The 18,012-nt window shown below is 48.0% G+C and overlaps 6 protein-coding genes across 6 annotated transcripts; 3 read left to right on the top strand and 3 right to left on the bottom strand.

Annotated features, from left to right (window-relative positions):
- Positions 1-1,894: 1,894 nt before the first annotated feature.
- T069G_08074 (type III restriction enzyme, res subunit domain-containing protein) lies at positions 1,895-5,865 on the top strand (the record flags this gene model as incomplete). The annotated part of the gene is made up of 12 exons (XM_056175284.1): positions 1,895-3,112; positions 3,162-3,262; positions 3,322-3,515; positions 3,576-3,653; positions 3,710-3,789; positions 3,843-3,895; positions 3,951-4,055; positions 4,135-4,669; positions 4,725-4,838; positions 4,903-5,173; positions 5,245-5,396; positions 5,479-5,865. 12 exons carry the CDS (start codon positions 1,895-1,897, stop codon positions 5,863-5,865), a joined length of 3,288 nt encoding a protein of 1,095 aa, XP_056026233.1.
- A 527-nt stretch (positions 5,866-6,392) lies between these two features.
- Positions 6,393-7,559, bottom strand: T069G_08073 (isocitrate/isopropylmalate dehydrogenase domain-containing protein; the record flags this gene model as incomplete). Its single annotated transcript, XM_056175283.1, has 2 exons — positions 6,393-7,438; positions 7,535-7,559. 2 exons carry the CDS (start codon positions 7,557-7,559, stop codon positions 6,393-6,395), a joined length of 1,071 nt encoding a protein of 356 aa, XP_056026232.1.
- Positions 7,560-8,253: 694 nt separating this feature from the next.
- Positions 8,254-9,246, top strand: T069G_08072 (alpha/beta hydrolase fold domain-containing protein; the record flags this gene model as incomplete). The annotated part of the gene is made up of 1 exon (XM_056175282.1): positions 8,254-9,246. One exon carries the CDS (start codon positions 8,254-8,256, stop codon positions 9,244-9,246), a length of 993 nt encoding a protein of 330 aa, XP_056026231.1.
- A 161-nt stretch (positions 9,247-9,407) lies between these two features.
- On the bottom strand, positions 9,408-11,005 carry T069G_08071 (uncharacterized protein; the record flags this gene model as incomplete). Its single annotated transcript, XM_056175281.1, has 3 exons — positions 9,408-9,967; positions 10,037-10,726; positions 10,819-11,005. 3 exons carry the CDS (start codon positions 11,003-11,005, stop codon positions 9,408-9,410), a joined length of 1,437 nt encoding a protein of 478 aa, XP_056026230.1.
- Positions 11,006-12,071: 1,066 nt separating this feature from the next.
- Positions 12,072-13,310, bottom strand: T069G_08070 (aldo/keto reductase family domain-containing protein; the record flags this gene model as incomplete). The annotated part of the gene is made up of 4 exons (XM_056175280.1): positions 12,072-12,120; positions 12,182-12,310; positions 12,389-12,799; positions 12,862-13,310. 4 exons carry the CDS (start codon positions 13,308-13,310, stop codon positions 12,072-12,074), a joined length of 1,038 nt encoding a protein of 345 aa, XP_056026229.1.
- Positions 13,311-14,965: 1,655 nt separating this feature from the next.
- Positions 14,966-17,628, top strand: T069G_08069 (amidase domain-containing protein; the record flags this gene model as incomplete). The annotated part of the gene is made up of 12 exons (XM_056175279.1): positions 14,966-14,978; positions 15,048-15,411; positions 15,461-15,909; positions 15,972-16,071; positions 16,125-16,230; positions 16,280-16,477; positions 16,538-16,650; positions 16,706-17,007; positions 17,078-17,209; positions 17,296-17,352; positions 17,403-17,483; positions 17,537-17,628. 12 exons carry the CDS (start codon positions 14,966-14,968, stop codon positions 17,626-17,628), a joined length of 2,007 nt encoding a protein of 668 aa, XP_056026228.1.
- Positions 17,629-18,012: the final 384 nt, after the last annotated feature.

The raw sequence follows: 18,012 nt of genomic DNA, 5'->3' as shown, positions 1-18,012 counted from the left end.
AGAATCTTCGCGTTTCGGCTTCGGACTCTCAAGTAGGGCCATGTCCGAAATTCTCCCGCTCTCGAAATACCCGATATCATCTCTCAATAGAGATGTTTTCATGCTGTGTAAAGCAAAAAGTTGGATAAGGGCTGTAACTGCACCCCTCGTAGAAAGGAGTGTCTAGCTAGCAAAAAACATCTCATCAGGGGGGCACTAACGCAGCTGAAGGGTTTAATTTTCCGCGCCATGGAGCAGCTTGCATTCTGGGGAACAAAAGCTTCCATTACCTAGGTATTTGTTTTACTCCGCGTGGATTTTCTTGGCTGTACTTGAGCGGCCCTTTTTAGTCCATCACCAGTTATCAGTCCCCGATATATACGCCCTCCAAGACATAGTCAGATCATGAGTCTTGAGATGTCGTAAAGCTAGGCAGATGGCTTTAGTTTCGGGCTATTGATTCCAATTCACCCCACAGCGGGTAATATGTCACTGGGCTGACCGACGAGATTAACGAAATTGACGAGATTGGCGGCTTACTCCTTGCTTGAGCGTGGCTTACAACAGCTCCAGCTACATGCACACAGCCGTGGTAAGTCAGAATAACATGGCGCAACGGTCCCGAGGTAGAATACTTGTCATGGCCGAGGAAAAAAACGTGTAGAGGTGTGGTAGGTGTGAATTTGTCTAATAGGGTTGACACTGCGACGAATCGGCACTCAATTATAGCTTGTGATAGCCATATTATCTCCATCTGGGGTAAACATTATCATCTACAGTGCCATTGGCTAGTGGGGACGTGCTTCTAATGGAAACGGATATAATCTTGAGTCATAGTCTATTGTGAATGAGACTGCATTCACAGCGCAGCATTCACTCTAGATATAGTTACTCCAGGAGCACTGGGTGACCACAGGCACAATTAAATGGCATAGGACACCAAGGTTCTATAGACAACCTCAAGACATCGAAATATTCAATAATCACGGACGATTTTTTGTTTCATATTGAACAAGAGCAATGCAAAATGGGATGTTTCTTGTAGAGAGTGGGCAGCTGGAACGTGGACAAGTATTGATGGTTTGCGCTTAGAGTTGTAATGAACAGTCGCGCACTATCTACTTCTTGTATCTGAAAGAAGCCTGTTATTGTGGATTGCGATTACAATAAGCTAAAATACGGCATGTAAGTATGTGGAGCTACCAAACGAAAAGAGTCGTGATGGAAGATACCCGTTGTTCTCAGCTTATGTGGCTGGACTCGGCAATATCGTGAGTATCATATAAGCTTGCATCAATACCAATATCTATCATTAGGGATGCAATTGAATATGTATTCCACCTGTTCCATCACTTGTGCATTCATGCTTCTCTTCATACATATGCGCTACGTTCCTTGCATAGACCTTTGCGTGAGTTCCACCATAAACAAAGTAGCCCGACAGCTGTCAACACCGCGACTCCCGCTGAGTTGAACTTGAAAACTGGTGAAACTCATTTCGATGATACTTGTATTTCAGAGAACAGCTGCCTGCCATAGCCAGCTCTGCTGAAGTCATGTGAATTCTCTACACCGCCCCGCGCATTGCCTACTTAACCACTTCATCAACTCTTCTCTCTCTAGATCAACTTAGCCATTCCTCTCATCTTCACCTCACCTCTTCTTTTCTTTTCTTTTCTTTTCTTCCAGCACCATTAATCTTTCACGTTCAACCTGGCCCAGATTTTATTGAGTAGCCGCTCGCAAGTTCTACAAGCCGTTGCTCAATGTGATTTGCTGGGAAAATTACCCCAAGACTTTATATTTTGGTGAAGTAGAAGCCCCCCCCCCTTCTCCCTCATAGTTTACTTTTCCAAAATGCTATGAAATAGCTCAACTGACCAAATCATAGATGGATTCAGTTACGCATTCCACCATGGAGACTCCAAAGTCTCCTCAATCACCTCCACCCCACACCCGCTATCCTTCTCCTCCAGCTTCGTGTCCGGCAACAAATGAAGCCCAACCAGAGCTTTCTGGCCTGGGTGGCCCAAAACGTACATTCCAATGGAGCGCGGATCGGTTTTCTGACTACGGAGATCAAGATGAAGGCGCTGAATCGCCCAGTAATGCAAGCCCACCGGAGAATGCGAAAAGCGCAGATGATGAGTCCGTCCTCATGAAAGAGCAGACACCAGAAGCGAATGAGAATTCAGTGCAAATTTCTGAGAATGGAGAAGCTGGTTCACAGGCAGATCCAGCGCAGCAAGGGGACGTTGTTGAGCAGAACATCGCCAGCATTCTCACGCTGGCAGTGGCTGAAGATTCGGATCTCTCCGATCCTCCTGGTGAAGAGAGTGACGACGACTCTGACTATGTAGATGAAAGCGATTCATCTCCTCCAAAGGATGAAGGCGATATGGGCCAGCAGGCAAACAGCCCTTTGGAGAAGAAGGAAAAGATCAAGAAGCCGCGAAGAAAACACGCCACGAATGCACGAGAATTTGTTGCTCGTCTACACGAAGAGGAAGACAAAAAATACGCCAAGAGAATGCAGCGAGAAGGAAGCAAAAAGGCTGGAGCAAATTATTCACGCAAGCGGAAGCTCACTGGAGATGATACGGACCCTCGCAAGACTCTCAAGACAGCAAACGGCAGTGTACTCTCAATAGTCAACGACGGCTCTTCGACTTCCGATGGGAGCTCATTGCTTTCCATGGAGCCTATCCAGGCAACAACTCATGCTCAGCAATTTGCCCAACTGACAGCTGCTCAGATGAAATCCCAGATACCCCAAAATTGTGACACCAGGCGCAAAAATACGCAGAATCAAGATCTACACGAGGCTGCAAGTTTATTTGGGTACAAAAGAGTTGAAGCCGTGAATGGTCGCTGGAGGCTAAAAGGCATGGAGACTGGCCTGGACAGCTACCAACTCACAGCTGTAGCCTGGATGGTCAAGAGGGAGCTGGCTCGAGCGAAGCCATTCGGTGGACTTCAGGCTGATGCTCCAGGGATGGGCAAAACAGTCATGAGTCTGGCATGCATCGTGGGGAATCAGGCAGATGATGAGCATCTTGAAAAGTTTTGCAATGCCACACTCGTTGTTGTGCCCAACAAGACATTTGGCAAGCAGTGGGAAGAAGAAGCGCAGGTGAGAAGACTGAGAGACGACCAATTGATGAAGGTTCCCTATCTGACAGATCATACAGAAGCACTGCAAAGCGCCAGTCAAGGATCTGGTTTTCGTTTATGATCCACAGGATTCTTACCTGATGGCCAAATGCGAAAGAGCTTTCATTGTGTGAGTTTTATATTGTGTCAATATTTAAACCTATGGATTTCTACTGACTGAAAAAACAGCATCGCGACATACAGCGACGTATTAGCCAATTATCCCAGTAACGGCATCCTCGCAGAGCTCGAAGAAAAATATGACAGCGATAATATCTCTTTCCGCCGCGAGTTTGAGGCCCATGCTGGTGCCATGTTCAAGATCAAATGGTACAGGATCATACTTGATGAAGCGCATGCCATCAAAAATGTCAACAGCCGCAGTATGTAATCATCGCCTCTGTTTGAAGCCAACTAACCACTGACTTTGCTCTTTCTGTTAGCTTCTAAAGCGTGTTGTGCACTACCAGGAAAATATCGCTGGGCATTGACTGGCACACCACTGGCCAACAGTTCTGAAGGTGTGTGCTAGAGTTCGAATCATTACCTGGGTGAGGCTCTTCACTAATTGTTACAGAGATGTATCCATATCTTAAGTTCACAGAGTGTGAATCGACATGGACCATGAAAGAATTCAAGGCCATGTACACCACCAAGGTAAGAACTTATGAGATTCTAAAACATGAATAGAGAGTCACTAACAACAACAGGGTAAATCAAATGCCCAATTTGAGGCGTTAACCAGCCTTTTCATGTATCGAAGGTCAGCTTGGTAGTCCTTGATTGGTAGCATAATTGCAAAAACTAAAACAATCTAGGACACTGGATGATGAGTTCCTGGGATATAAGATTATCAATCTTCCAGAAAAGAAAGAAGTTAATCTTGATGTTCCTTTATCAATAGAGGAACAGGTTATTATTGAGTACATTTGACATCCCCCATTCTTCAAACGTCCCAACTTTCCCCTGTGTGGAACATATGTACTAAATGATCTTTTTCAGGGCTGTGAGAAATTTCTACGACAAGGCCGTTAAGAATTTGAAACAAGGCAAACTCAAGAAAGACAAATTGGAAGCGGCAGTAGGCAGTCTAGATGACGTGGAGGAAACTGAGAGCAAAGGAAAGGGAAAGAAGAAGGCCAAAGACGCTCAGTCTGCGGCTCAGTCTGCGAGTTGCAGATTAGGACATGCCAGCCAAGTGAGAAAGCGACAAGCAATCTCTCACTCGTTTTGCATTGAGCGGCTTCTCCGGCGTTCGTTTGAACTGGAGGACCTAAACGTGTTGATGGATGCTCTTGAAAACGTGCAATCGAAGCAAACCATCATCGAGCAAATTCGCTCAAACATTGGGGAAGATTCCGATATGTTGAGATACCAAACAGGGCTCGAAATATTGCAACAGCGAGAGGAACCTATGTTTGGCAAATACTTCGACATGACGGAGCTACTCAAATTGGTGAGTGCCGAGAACGCATTGAGAAGCAGTGACTGTCTTCTCTGCCATAAACCACCAGTGCAGCCACTTTTTGCCGACGGCGTAAGTAAAACAAATCAGTTAAGTTATCGTACATAGTCCATGCTAACTTCAAGAGTGTGGCCATATCTTCTGCACCAAATGTTTATCCAGAGCCGCCAAAGAGAATCACAAAATCGACAAAGCGAACTTTAAGGCAGGCAATGAGGACCTCCAAAGCGATAAGAAGCATGTGAGTAAATTCTTCACCCAGAAAATATGGTGTGAATTTCTTAATGACCGGTTTACACTCTCAGAATTGTCCTCACAAAGGCTGCGGTAAAGAGCTTGAAACAGGAGATGATGTCGAGACCGTGCAAACCAAGCTCGATTCAAATGCCAAAAGTTATCGTGAGCCTGGCGAAGATTACAACAACGTCATAATGCGCCAAGGAGATGACCCAAACGGCTTCTTTGTTTGCAGCACAATCTTGGAAGACGTTCCCACTGTGCCAAGCGCAAGACTGACGGCGACAATGGCTGTCGCTCTCACTTGGCTGCATGAAGCGCCCGACGATAAAATTCTCAGTAAGTGTCTACAATTCCTGATTCTGCGGTGGTGTCATGTCGGCTTACCGATTTTTGCTTTGATTTCTTAGTTTTCACTCAGTTTATTGGAACAGCAAAGATCTTGGGCTATATGCTCAGCACCTTAGGCATCGGATTTGTATATTATTGGGGCGGTCTCGCGGATGGGCCGAAGAGCAAGGCTTTGGCAGCGATAAAGGAAAACGTGGATGTCAAAATCATGGTAAGCGCCTCTTCTTTACGCGTTCAGTGACTATCACCTCTACGAAGGCTTATTTTTGTCTAATCAAATACATTTCACCTAGGTTGCTACTCTCAAGAGCGGCGGACAGTGCCTTAACCTCACAGTTGCAAACAGAGTCATCATAATCGATCCCTGGTGGAACAAAACCGCGGAGCAGCAGGCATTCGGACGAGTGACGCGAATGGGCCAGTTGAAGGCAACTCATTTGGTCACACTCAAAACTGAGGATGAAACGGATACGCGCATTCACAACCTCAAGATGAAGAAAGCAGCGGATGTCGATTATACGCTGCAAGACGATGGCCATACGCCACTGGATGTGAGCGAGATGGAGCTTCAAGAAGACATTCTCCGCAAAAAGGCGGCGATGGAAGAGAAGAAGAATAAAGCCAAGGCTAGGGCGGCCAAGAAAAACGCGACGAAAGCTTCGTCCAAGAAAAAGAATTGAGGTGATATTTTTTAGATGGGGATATGAGGATTTTCTTTTCTCAATCTTTTCATTGGAGTTGGGATTACAAGGAGAAAAGTTATTTACTTGGGACAGATTCGGCATGAAGACGAGAGGTTAGGATCACAGGCGAAAAGTTTTTGCTGCGAGATGCATTTAGCATGGGCTTTACGGGACGATATTTATCGGTCATATGATGATACTTACACACTTAGTTATCTGAGGCATAGGTTGGTCATGGATATTTGGGAGCACTGGATTTCGCAAGGTACTTGATTTGCTGCCGCTTTGATGGAAAGACGGCCGAGATGATTGCTTTTAGGCTAGGTAGCCGAGCTGACTAGATCAGCTATTATGCGTCTCTTGAATCAAAAGTTTTTGCTTTTTCTTTATTCAAAACTAAATTTGCTCTTTAGGTCCGGTTTCATCCGAACCATTTTACTACAGAGAATACTCATGCTGACAGAGAGACGATAGAGCTTTTCCAACTCACGCCAGTTTTTACTCCTTCCAGCCAAAGACACCATTTACAGGCGTCTCAGGATATCCTCGACAACCTCATCGGTAGTGGCCTTTCCACCCAGATCAGGGCTCAGCAGCTTGCCCTCCTCCAAGTTGGCGTCAACAGCAGCGTAAATCTTGGCAGCAGCCTCGGGCTCCTCAAGGAACTCGAGCATCAGGGCAGCACTTCGCAGGGTGGCAATGGGGTTGGCAATGTTCTTGCCCTGGATATCAGGGGCACTGCCGTGGCAAGGCTCACCAATGGCAAAGCCCTCACCAACGTTGGCGCTGGGAACGAGACCAAGACTGCCGACAAGAGCGGCAGCACCGTCAGAGAGGATATCGCCATACAGGTTGGGGGCAACAATGACGTCGTAGGCTTCGGGCTGGCGGAACAGCTTGTAGACCATGGAGTCGACAATCTGCTCCTCGATAGAGACGGAGGAGTACTTGGGGTCAGACAGGGCGTTCTTGGAGGCAGTACGGAAGAGGCCGTCGGTTTGCGACAGGACGTTGGACTTGTGGGTGATTGTGACGAGGGGCTTGCTGTGGATGCTGGGGCTGCCGTTCTCGCGGATCTTCTGGCGGCGCAGGGCAATGTCGCCGGCCATGGCGGCAATGCGGAACGAGGCCTTTTCGGAGATGCGCTTGATGGCCTCGGCGACCTTGCCCTCGGGGGTGTCGCGGGTGGTCTCCTGCTTGACGTAGAGGTCCTCGGTGTTCTCGCGGACAATGACCATGTCGATGGGCTTTGCGGCAGTCATGACGGTCTTGACGGGACGGACGTTGGCGTAGAGGTCGAGGCGCTTTCGGAGAGCGACAATGGGCGAGGAGTAGCCCTTGACGGCGTGGGTGGGCGAGCTGACGGCGCCGAAGAGCGCGCCCTGGCACTCGTTGCGCAGGACATCGACGGTGGCATCGGGGAGGGCGGAGCCGGTCTGCTCAAAGGTCTCGAAGCCGGCCTTGAGGTCGACGAAGTCGAACTTGAGCTTGAGAGAGGCGGGGAGAGCTTCGAGGATGCGGCGGCCGGCGGGGATGACTTCCTTGCCGATGCCGTCACCGGGGATGAGCCCTGCAAGTGGAAGATGGTTAGCTGGGAGGGGATTCAGAAGAGGAAGAAGTGGTGAAGGATTGACTGAGTTGAGTAAACTTCAAGGGGAGGAATTACCGATTCTAAGAGTGCGAATCGACATGGCGGGCGCAATCAATTGGGCTTTCTTGTCTTTGCTTGTGCGTGAGTAACTTTTTTTTTTACGACTCGAGTTTCGAATTTTAGTATCTCGATCCGAAGATCGGCGGGTTTATCCGAGCGCCATCAGAAACTGGACATTTTTAGTGGGGAGGGGCGGGGGATTTTTTGATTGATAGCGCTGGGCTAGGCTTGTGATTGAAGATTAGATTAGATGAACTATGGCGATGGTGATGGTGATGTATTGAGACAAAGAGAACATGAGGGAATCAAGATTGTAAATCACAGGCGGTGCACGGACTGTTGCAATTGTCCGCCAGTGCTTCTCCATCATGCAAGGACGTGTCGCGGAGTTTGATCCTTGTCCTTGCAGGGTGACGGTGCTCACTATGACAACCTAGGAAGCCCAGACGAGATCACAGGATGGAAATCCTACGGTTGGGTCGACAAACGGAGAGTTGTTGGCACGGATGGACGAGGTGAAACCAATCAATCCTGGTCATTGAGCAACATGGGAACCCCGGGCATAGCGGAGATGATGAATGCTCTCGTTTAGGACAGCTATATAACAAGCGCTGGGGGAGCTCACATGGACAAGATGTAAGTTGGTTGTAGGATCTCTCATTCAATTAAATACCCGCAGAGTCATATCTAGAAAACTCCATCTTCTACAAGAGAAAACAAGAACGTCCGCCATCATGTCTTCCGTCAGGCCGCCCTTTGACCCCGAAGTCATCAAAAATCTCCCTCCCGTCATGATCGATGGCACTCTCACAGACTCCCTCCCCCTCGACGCTGCCGTCAGAGTCGCAGCTATACGTCAATCAGCTGTCCCAAATTCCAGTGCAATCAAGGACAAAGTCCATTCTGATCCCTCGCTGGAAACTGAACGGGTAACCATCCCTGGACCTCGTGGAGATATCGACATCGTTGTTATTAAGCCAAAAGGAGCCTCAAGCACAGACAAGCGGCCAGCCATCTACACCATACACCCAGGCGGCGTAGTTATCGGGGATGAATACCTCAATCTCGACTTGGCTTTATCCTGGGCGAAGGAAATCGACGGCATCGTCGCCACTGTGAAATACAGGCTAGCTCCGGAGAACCCTGGTCTTGAACCTTTTGAAGATTGCTGGGAAGGCCTTGTCTGGTTCGCAAAGCAAGCGGACCGATTTGGTTTCGACCCGGACAAGTTGCTCATCGGAGGCGCCTCTGCCGGTGGAGGACTTTCTGCTGCGGTTGCGTTGATGGCTAGAGACAAGGGATTCCCCAAGCTCTGCGGACAAATGCTCGTCTGTCCGATGCTGGATGATCGTGCCGATACAGTTTCCCACAAGCAATATCTGCGTCATGGGGCTTATTCTGGGGAGTCGGACGAGTTTAGTTGGACATGTATTTTGGGCGACCGCCGGGCGACGGATAAAGTCTCCGTCTTCGAGGCTCCAGGCCGGGCAACAGACTTGTCGAATCTTCCTCCTACGTACATCGACGTCGGGTCCGCTGAGCCCTTTAGAGATAGCGTTGTTGCCTATGCGTCCAAATTGTGGGAGCATGGCGTGCAGGCTGAGCTGATGGTGTTTGCTGGTGGATTGCATGGGTTCGATTTCTTTGCTCCAGAAGCGAGTGTGTCGAAACAAGCTACCGAGGCGAGGTTGAAGTGGCTCCGGCGGCTTATGGATCAGCTAAAATAAATATCATGCAGATGTTCTGTATGTTCTGTATGATAGAGGGAAGCATGAGCAATGAATGGCAACATGTCAAAATAAAAACACTCAAACATGGCGTTCCAGAAGAGGGAGGCTTGAGGCAGTCAAAGATGAATACATCTAAAAACTTCAAATGATTCTCTGCATCACCACAACGTCGGCACCTCTTCTCCCCTCATCTCACACCACCATCTAGCCTGCTGATACATCTCTCCCTCGGTGCCTTCTGTAATCATCCAGTATTTCTTCAGAAACCACGGCCGTACTTCCCAGCTTCGGATATCCCACGGGGCGCCAGAGTGTCCAGTGCCAGCCCCAGCACCGGAGCCCCAACAAATCACTCCATCGCTCTGTAGATCATGACAGAGCTCTTCCATGTTGATAATACTGGGCTCAGCGTTGATCAATGCTATTAAACGCTCGCGGAAAGCCCGAAAGGGGAGAGCGTCGATGTAGGGGTGATGACGTTGTGTGAGTTGGTTCTGGGTGGGCTTCAGGTCGTCTTTTATATCAACATATGCAACTTGTTCTGAAATATCTTCCATTCCTCCTAACGCTTTCCTTGATGCAAAAAAATGAGACTCAGTGTCGTGTGCAAACATTTCTGGTGCTGATATGCCCAGCATGGTTGCGTTATATAGGACAGCTGCTACAAACGACATTTGCGTGATGCGGATTGTATTGGCGTGAAGATCGGGGAGCTGCACTATTTAACCCTTGTTAGAACAACATGGTGAAATAGTCGAGCCTTTTGATTCACCTTGTGTGGGCTTACGCCCTTGTAATGAACCATCAACCATTCTCATGCTGTTCAAAGGGCTATCTGCGTCTCTTTCCAGTGACTGAAGGCCCTTTCTCAGGATATCCTTGAGCGTTATCTTATTTGTGCGGATATTCTTTAGCAGTGCTCTACTCAGAGTAATGTCATCTTGTAGAAGGAACTGAGCAAGTAAAGTATCTGTTTCGTCCCTCGCCGGTGATTGGCTCTTAAGAACATGGACGTTGTGTGACTGAAGAACGCCCGGCGGCATCGAGGGTGAATTAAATCCGCTCCCCGGTGTTATGGACTCGGACCCGGATGGGGCAGCCAGCGGAGTTGATGCGGAAAACAAGTCCTCTCGGAATGATCGACCGGCATTCAGGGCACCATCCGCCTGGTAGTCCAGACTAGGCGTATATCTGTACATGGGAGCTGGCCCGCCGGTTTGGTAGCCCAAGGCAGACGAACTGAAGCTTGGGCCGCATCCTACAAAGCTTCCCATTCCTGTGGTAGCGGCTGAGCCGAGATCATGAGGCTGCATCATCCCGGCCAATCCCATGATAGGCGAGTCCGCGGCCAGCAGGCCGGCCATGGTTTGGCCAATGGTGGACGTCGGGGTGGACGAAGACGGCGCATCGTGAGCAGCAAGTGTCTGAGACTTGGCAAACGACTCTAGAGCCTGCAGTCGCTTCTTCTGCTTCTCTCCTATTCGGTTTCAGCTCATCATTAGCGGATCGCTTGTCGCTTTGCTTTGCTTTGCTTTCCTAAGCCACGAAGGATTTTCGTTGTGTACTAACTGTAAGTCTTTTGTGCTTGGCGGTTCTGAATACGTCTTCTTTCGGACGTCTTTAGTTTCTGTGGCCCTCCATTCGGGGATCTTGGAGTGGTGCGCTTCCTTCCACTTGACCCGCTGCTGCTGCCATCATTTTGCATCTCATCAGCAGAGTGCTCGCTGTTTGGTGTCGTAGACTCGATATGCTCCATTGTGATCAACATGTACGAAGGTGCCGTCATCAAACGAAGCACCAGAGTTGAAAGGTAGCAGCGTGGGGGCGTTGATGATGGCAGCTATCGGTCTGTGTACCACCGAGGAGTTGTCGAATTCAGCGACGGCCGGCAAAAGCCGATGAGGTGAGCCTGTCTGTATAGGGGAGTTGATGAGGTGAGCAACCTGCGTCTTGGGCCCGCTAAATAGAACAGATTCCAAGACGATCCACTCTTCTATTGAATAAGCAGAGCTGAAGGGAAACTCTGTTGTGTGTGTCTTTGTAAGGGGAAATTAAGCCGTTTGTGCCAACCCAAGAACGAGTGCCGGGCTACAAGTAGGTTATTAATAAATGACTGAGCAGCCCAACAAGGCAACAAACGATAAAAGGGGATAAAAGAGGATTAATTAATACAGAGTAAAGAAGAACTGGGGCTGCCCGGAATAGGAAGCATAAGACTGGAAGAACAACGGCGACGGTAAACCCGAAACGAAAAAAGACGGCGAAGAAACCTTATAATACGAGTAAGTCGATTCGAAAATTAGCGCGCGCGATACATTCTTGTCACCCAAGTCCGCCTATTTTAGCGGACTTTGACAGGGAGCAAACGGGCCAAACAGTGGAATCGACGATCTATCTCCGGTAATGACCGTTACCCACCGTCAACATATGCCTATTTCTAGTATGCAGCGAGAGTGCCGGCCTTGTAGACAACTGGAGACTCAAACAAGGCTTAATCCATGATCGACCTTGAAAGGAAATAATATTCGAATCTGGTCATAATCTGCATGGATTCTGCCTTACAGATCTCAGGGACAATCGGGCCACAGTCTAAGACTAAACCTGGAATCGTACAGACCGCTCTGTTGGGACGTTTAGAACTGAAACGACCCCCCTTACAAAGGCACAATGGATGATGATACGTTGACTTGGCAGGGATCTTTGGGTCTTTACGGAATTTATTCCGTATAATACTATAGAGTCAGAGTACATGAGTCACTAGTTGATCCAGTTCATGTTCTTTCTGTGTAAGAGGTGACCCATCAGGAGATAAGGCGTCCTCCTCATTTGCTCTCAAGTGCCGGGGTGTCAGCGAATAGATGATCCGAATGGCTATGAATAGTGTTAGAGTTGAAACAAACGATCTTAACAAAGAGTAGTTCATCGAACTCACGCATCTGAATAGCGACCCCCAATAACTTCCGTCTCGTCAATGGCCTTGCGGATCTCCGCATCTTCGTCCGTGCTGAGCTCCACGTTGACGGCCCCCAAGTTCTCTTCGAGATACTTGATCTTCTTAGTGCTACTCAACCGTTAGCCTATACTCCGTAGGATTTTCCACTACTATGCTTGTTTCCATAACAGGCATGACAAATCATACCCGGGGATGGGGAAGATGTCAGCGCCCTGTGCCAGCAGCCACGCTAACGTCAACTGTCCGGGCGTCACGCCTTTACTGGTGGCAATGCTCCCAATCTTTTCCACCAATGCAAGGTTTTTCGGGAAGTTCTCTTTTGAGAACCGTGGGAGACTCTTCCGGAAGTCGTCGGCGTCAAAGTCGTCCGGGGACCTGATCTGTCCCGTCAACATGCCGCGCCCCAGGGGGCTGTAAGCCACAACCGCAATGCCGAGTTCCCTTGCCGTGCGAAGGATATCGATCTGCGGCTTCTCAATGTCTACTGAGAAGGGGCTGTACTCGACCTGGATCGCGGTGATCGGGTGGACGGCGTGCGCGCGCCGAAGGGTCGCGGCCGAGACTTCACAGAGCCCGAGATGTCGGATTTTCCCCTGCCTAACGACGATGGAGCGTCGGTTATTTTAGTTCGATGGGCGACGGTTGGGAATGGGGCTAACTCTTTTAATTCAGCTAGAGCCTTGATGGTAAGCTCAACTGGGGTCTCCTTATCGACCCGGTGGAGGTAGAAGAGATCAATATGAGAGACTCCCAGCAACTGGAGAGACCTATCACAAGCCTGTCGTACATATTCGGGATCGGAACGAATCGATGCTTTTCCAGTTGAAGGGTCGTAAACGCCGCCGCATTTTGTGGCAAGAAAGATGTCGTCTCGTTTTCCGGAATGCTTGAACCACTTGCCAAGCAATTGCTCGCTATCGCCGTAGACATCCGCAGTGTCCCAAAAGGTGTTGCCTAATTCGTGGGCACGGTCTAGAACCTTGAACCGGTCTTCGTCTGAACCTCCAAACCCGTACATGGAACTAAGACCCATGGCTCCAAAGCCTATTGTTGAGACAAGAGGGCCATTGCGGCCGAGAGGCTTGGTGGGAAGTGTTGCAGGGGCCATTGGTGGAGCGTATGACGAAGAGTTTCAAAGGTGCAATGTTCAAAGAGTCAGTTGTCCAATCTAAGAAGGCTACGTTCTGTTTATAAAGGTTGTACGATTAAAGATAGAAATTCGATTGAACAGCATTAAACGAGGTTGTGCTCATCTGCTTCTCAAAGCATTAGGTCTGCTCTCTGGTTGCTTAGTTGATTCGTTCATCAAGCCACATGGTTGCTTCTGTGATGTTTTTTGATCAAGTAAACTGCGGGTTTTGATCCGCAGGTGCGGGAAAAGGCCGACGACAAAGCCGATTGAACATCTACTTGCTCATTCTCTAGCTCACCTAATCAACCCACTTGCTCACAACACTCATTTGCCTAGGCTTCTTTGTTTAAAGAAACAAAACTGCTCCTCTTTCATTTCTTTTTTCCTTCTCTTTCAACACGAGGTCAGATGCCCGTCGAAATACCGCACCCCCAGCATTCGGCGATATCTCACAAGCGGTATCCGGCTCTCGTCAAAGGCAGCAAGGTACTCATCTGATAAAAACCCAGGCGGGAGCTTACGGACCCTCCTCTGCTTACCTGTCACCTGTCTCTTTTTCCCTTACATTCCCAGTTGTGTGTTCCCTGTCGAGTCATGCGTTTTCAATATTCAGAATAGGCACGAGTCGTCGGCGGGCTGAAGTAAACGATGATCGGAATCGAATAAGCGGCAATAGTGATCCCTGCTATCGCCATTTTTTGCCGTTGTGAGACCCGCCAAACGCCGACTCACCGGGCGCCGAACTAGGCGAATTAGGCGAAATGATTCAACGTAACCCCTGCTGCTGTTGTCGTTGTCGTTTGAACTTGCTGTGGCTATAGTCATGAGACAACATGGATTGTCCCAGATTCAATGGGCACGCTCAAAGTCGTTGTTCAAAACAGGAGTATATGTGTAGAATGATGTGAAAGCGCTCTTACAGACTTTGGTTTAATTGGCCCTCCACGAGATGAAAGACGCTCTTTGTCTAATAGTCCACAAAGCACATGTAATTTAGACCGTGGTCTGATCTTGCCCAATGGCGATGTCTGATTGTTCAGAACAAAGCTTATTTACCAAATTGAAAGTTTGGGAATGCCTTGTATCTATTCTTGATTCGTTGAACGCTTAGATTGTGAACAACAGTTGGGCTCTTCAGCAGCCGGGACTTCAGCATGGCCTCTTTGTTAAACTATTCTTCAGCAGCTGGGACTGCATTATGGCCTCTTTGTTGACTTTTCTTCAGCAACATTCCAATTGACTAATGGTTCAGGCTATGCACAGACAAAACGTGAGCTGCGGTTCATGAAGAGTAGAACCAATGGTAGAGTTACCACCTTTGTAAACAAGCCCAGCTATCGCATCATCGTTCTGTTCTTCAGCGGCTAGATTGACACATTTATACCGCATGTCGTCCGTATTCCATCAAGTTTTGTGCTGTACTGCTAGAAGTTAAACTTCCAACATTTCCACGAAAAGGGGTTTTCTATATAGAATATTGAAAGCCTTTCAAAAATTACGGCTGTGCAAAGCATCCTCGACTGCGAGTGCACCTTCTTTGCTAGCAATATGACTCCCACAATAAAACGCCTTGGGGCTTTTGGCGAAGATAGCCATTTATTTTCAGTGGACAAAGTTCGATATTTGGCATCATGCCCCAAACGAGTAAGACACCCTGAGCGGTAATCATCAACACTATATCATCCTAATGAGCTACTCTTTTGCAGTCTCCAGCGTTCCCTCAGAATTCGCCTTTTGTGACACTGATTACCATATTTCCTGTTCCACCGCCTGGAGAACGAATAACCTTGCAGTGGACACAACAGCCTCTGGCCAAATATAATGAAGATGATGTGTTCAACAATGCATTTCTCTCCACCGTCGTATTCAACAATACGCTTTCGAATGCTAGACATGTCTTCGACGAGGAAGCCCGGGATTTGTTCAGAAATTCTGGCGCCGAGAAGTTTCTTTACTTTTTCAGACTTGATTTGGCACCTGGTCCTTATATCAAATTGAATGGGGAGCTATGGGAAGCATGGAGGCTGGTGGATGATTCCCATGAGACTTGTATGGTTGCTTTGAAACCGCGACAAAGGTATTAGCCTATTATAATGTGAGAGGATTTAAGACTAATGTACTCTTAGCACGCCGAGCCCATTTGAGCGCCTTTCGATAATGAGTGAAGAAAGCAACGTGCTCAGTTTTGCTATACCGTCTCGCCTCAAAACGACTATTAAATATTCCGGGGGTAATACGAAGTTCTCGGTGGCGGGAAAACGCATCCTCATCAAGGACAACATTCATTTAAACGGCATCAAGACATCTAATGGCAATCGTGCCTTCTACGAGACATACCCTGCACAAACACGAACCGCCAGCTGCGTTCAAAAACTAATCGATAAAGGCGTTGTTGTTATTGGAAAGACGAAAATGTCTTCTTTTGGAAATTGGGAGGAGCCCATTCAATATACAGACGACCCGGCCCCATGGAATCCCAGGGCTGACCGTTATCAATCCCCAGGAGGTAGCAGTTCGGGCAGTGCTTCGGCTGTTGCAGCCTACGAGTGGCTTGACATTGCTATTGGCACCGACAGTATGTAGCAGACACTTTGTTTACACACTGTGGAAACTAGCTAACATTGGGTTAATTGACAGCTTGGGGGAGCGTCACCAGACCTGCTCACTGGTGTGGCTGCTTTGGCCTCCGTCCCAGTCTTGGAGCGATTTCTGCAGACGGCATTGTGCCCTGCGTCAAGTAAGTACATTTAACCTGATGCTTGCTCAATTAGATTGGACTGACCCCTGAAGGTCTTGGGATATTCCTGGAATTCTGGCAAGAAACCTGGAAGATTGCAAACACTTCGCCGAAGAGTGGCTGGATTTTAGCAACAACAAATTTAAGGAGTATCCACAGGTATGTCCTACTGCGAATAATTGTGCGTATGATACTAACATGCACATAGGAATTCTCTTGTCTCCTCTGGCCCGCTGATTTCTGGGAAAACTTTGAAGCCACGGAAAAGGAAATGGCAAAGAAGTTTGCCCAGAATATGGCTGACAAACTAGGGATATGCCTTGAAGAGTTCTCTTTCAAAGATTGTTGGAGTAAAGAGGGACCAAAGGGGTGGCGTAAAGATTCCTTGCAAGAATTCATGAAAGAGGTATGTTGTTCGCCACCAGGTACTAACACCTCATTACGTTGGATTTTAACGTATCCCTAGACTACCCAGGCTATGGCGTACGACAGCTACAACAATAGTGAGGACTTTCGTACTAAATACAAGCAGCGTAATGGCGCAGAACCTTACACGTCGAAGCCAAACGAGGATACTTGGTAAGCCCAACTCTCATATATCGTATAAATGCACTCTCGTCTGACGCAATATTAGGTCTATCGGAAAGAAGACAAGTCGGCAAACAAGAGACAATGCGTTTGCAAGAATTGATGTTTACCAAAAATGGTTCAAAGATCATTTTTTCACGGATGAGCGCAAAAAAACTATAAGTGCCATCATAGTACTGCCTCTCGATATAGCAGGCCCTCGATACAGAGATGACTGTCCTGGAGATGACGATCCCAGTGATAACGATCCCAGTGATAACAATCATAGTGATGGTTTTTCTAGTGACCACGGTCATAGGGATAAGCATCCTGGAGAGGGCTCCCACAGCAATCACGAATCCATCAATGGTCACACGTACTTCAGCTTTTGTGACCCAATCTCCCGCTCCTGGTACCCTGACTATGGTTGCCGCCCCAGGGACAGGTGTCAGGACAGGTGTCCCAAAGTTAATCGCCACCAAGTTAATCGTCACCAAGATAATCGTCATCAAGATCACCATCACCATCACCAAGATCACCAAGATAATCATCATAAAGACGACCGTCCGAAGTAAGACATATTTTTGTTTACTAGCTTCTATTTTACGCCCGATGAAAGCTAACTCAGTTGCAGTTTCCGAAGATCACACCAATCAGGCATCAACGCTTTGGCACTTGGGCCTGTCATGGGAGCCCCTGTTCTCACTGTTCCAAGTAAGATTACAAAAGTACAAAGTATTCAGACTTCTTCTAATCAAATGCAGTTGGCCAAATACCGTACGATTCAAGAATCAGCAAACGGACCGAGCAATCACCATTTGCAGTTGCCCTAATGGGATCACCTGGTACGCATATGGGATTATTCCTTGCGATCGCTTTTGCTAACCCAGATACACAGGCACTGATATCAAGCTAATCGACAATGCCATATTTGCCATGGGATGTTTGAATATTCCCATAGAGGTCAAAACAGGAAGATTAATGTACTGAACTTAGATCATGTAGTGTTTTGGATTTTCTGCTTGGTAATACGCTTGGTAATGTTAAAGACTTGTTTCTCATTGGCCAAGTTACGGACGGTGTTGCTATTCACAGCTTAAGGGAGTTAGTTAGTCTTTGGAACCGGCCTCAACACATGCAGGTTGCGCATGACTCATTCGTTACAAGGGTCGGATTGTTGGCTCTGGATTTTCCAAGGTCATTGGCGTAATAATTAGACAGGTTATGGAGTCCATCAATGCAATTTATTCTCGATTAGTTACTGGCATGTTGAGTGAATCGGCGATATTGCATCGGAGTTATGAGTGAGGTTGTAATTTTCAAGCTGCCAGCGCTACCTTGGAGACAATTGTGGGTTAATTCTGCCGGATACGC

This window comes from Trichoderma breve, chromosome 5 (assembly GCF_028502605.1).
Source record: "Trichoderma breve strain T069 chromosome 5, whole genome shotgun sequence".
NCBI classification, from domain to species: domain Eukaryota; kingdom Fungi; phylum Ascomycota; class Sordariomycetes; order Hypocreales; family Hypocreaceae; genus Trichoderma; species Trichoderma breve.
The sequence above is the reverse complement of the archived record's forward strand: the minus strand, read 5'-3'. Positions and strand labels throughout refer to the sequence as shown.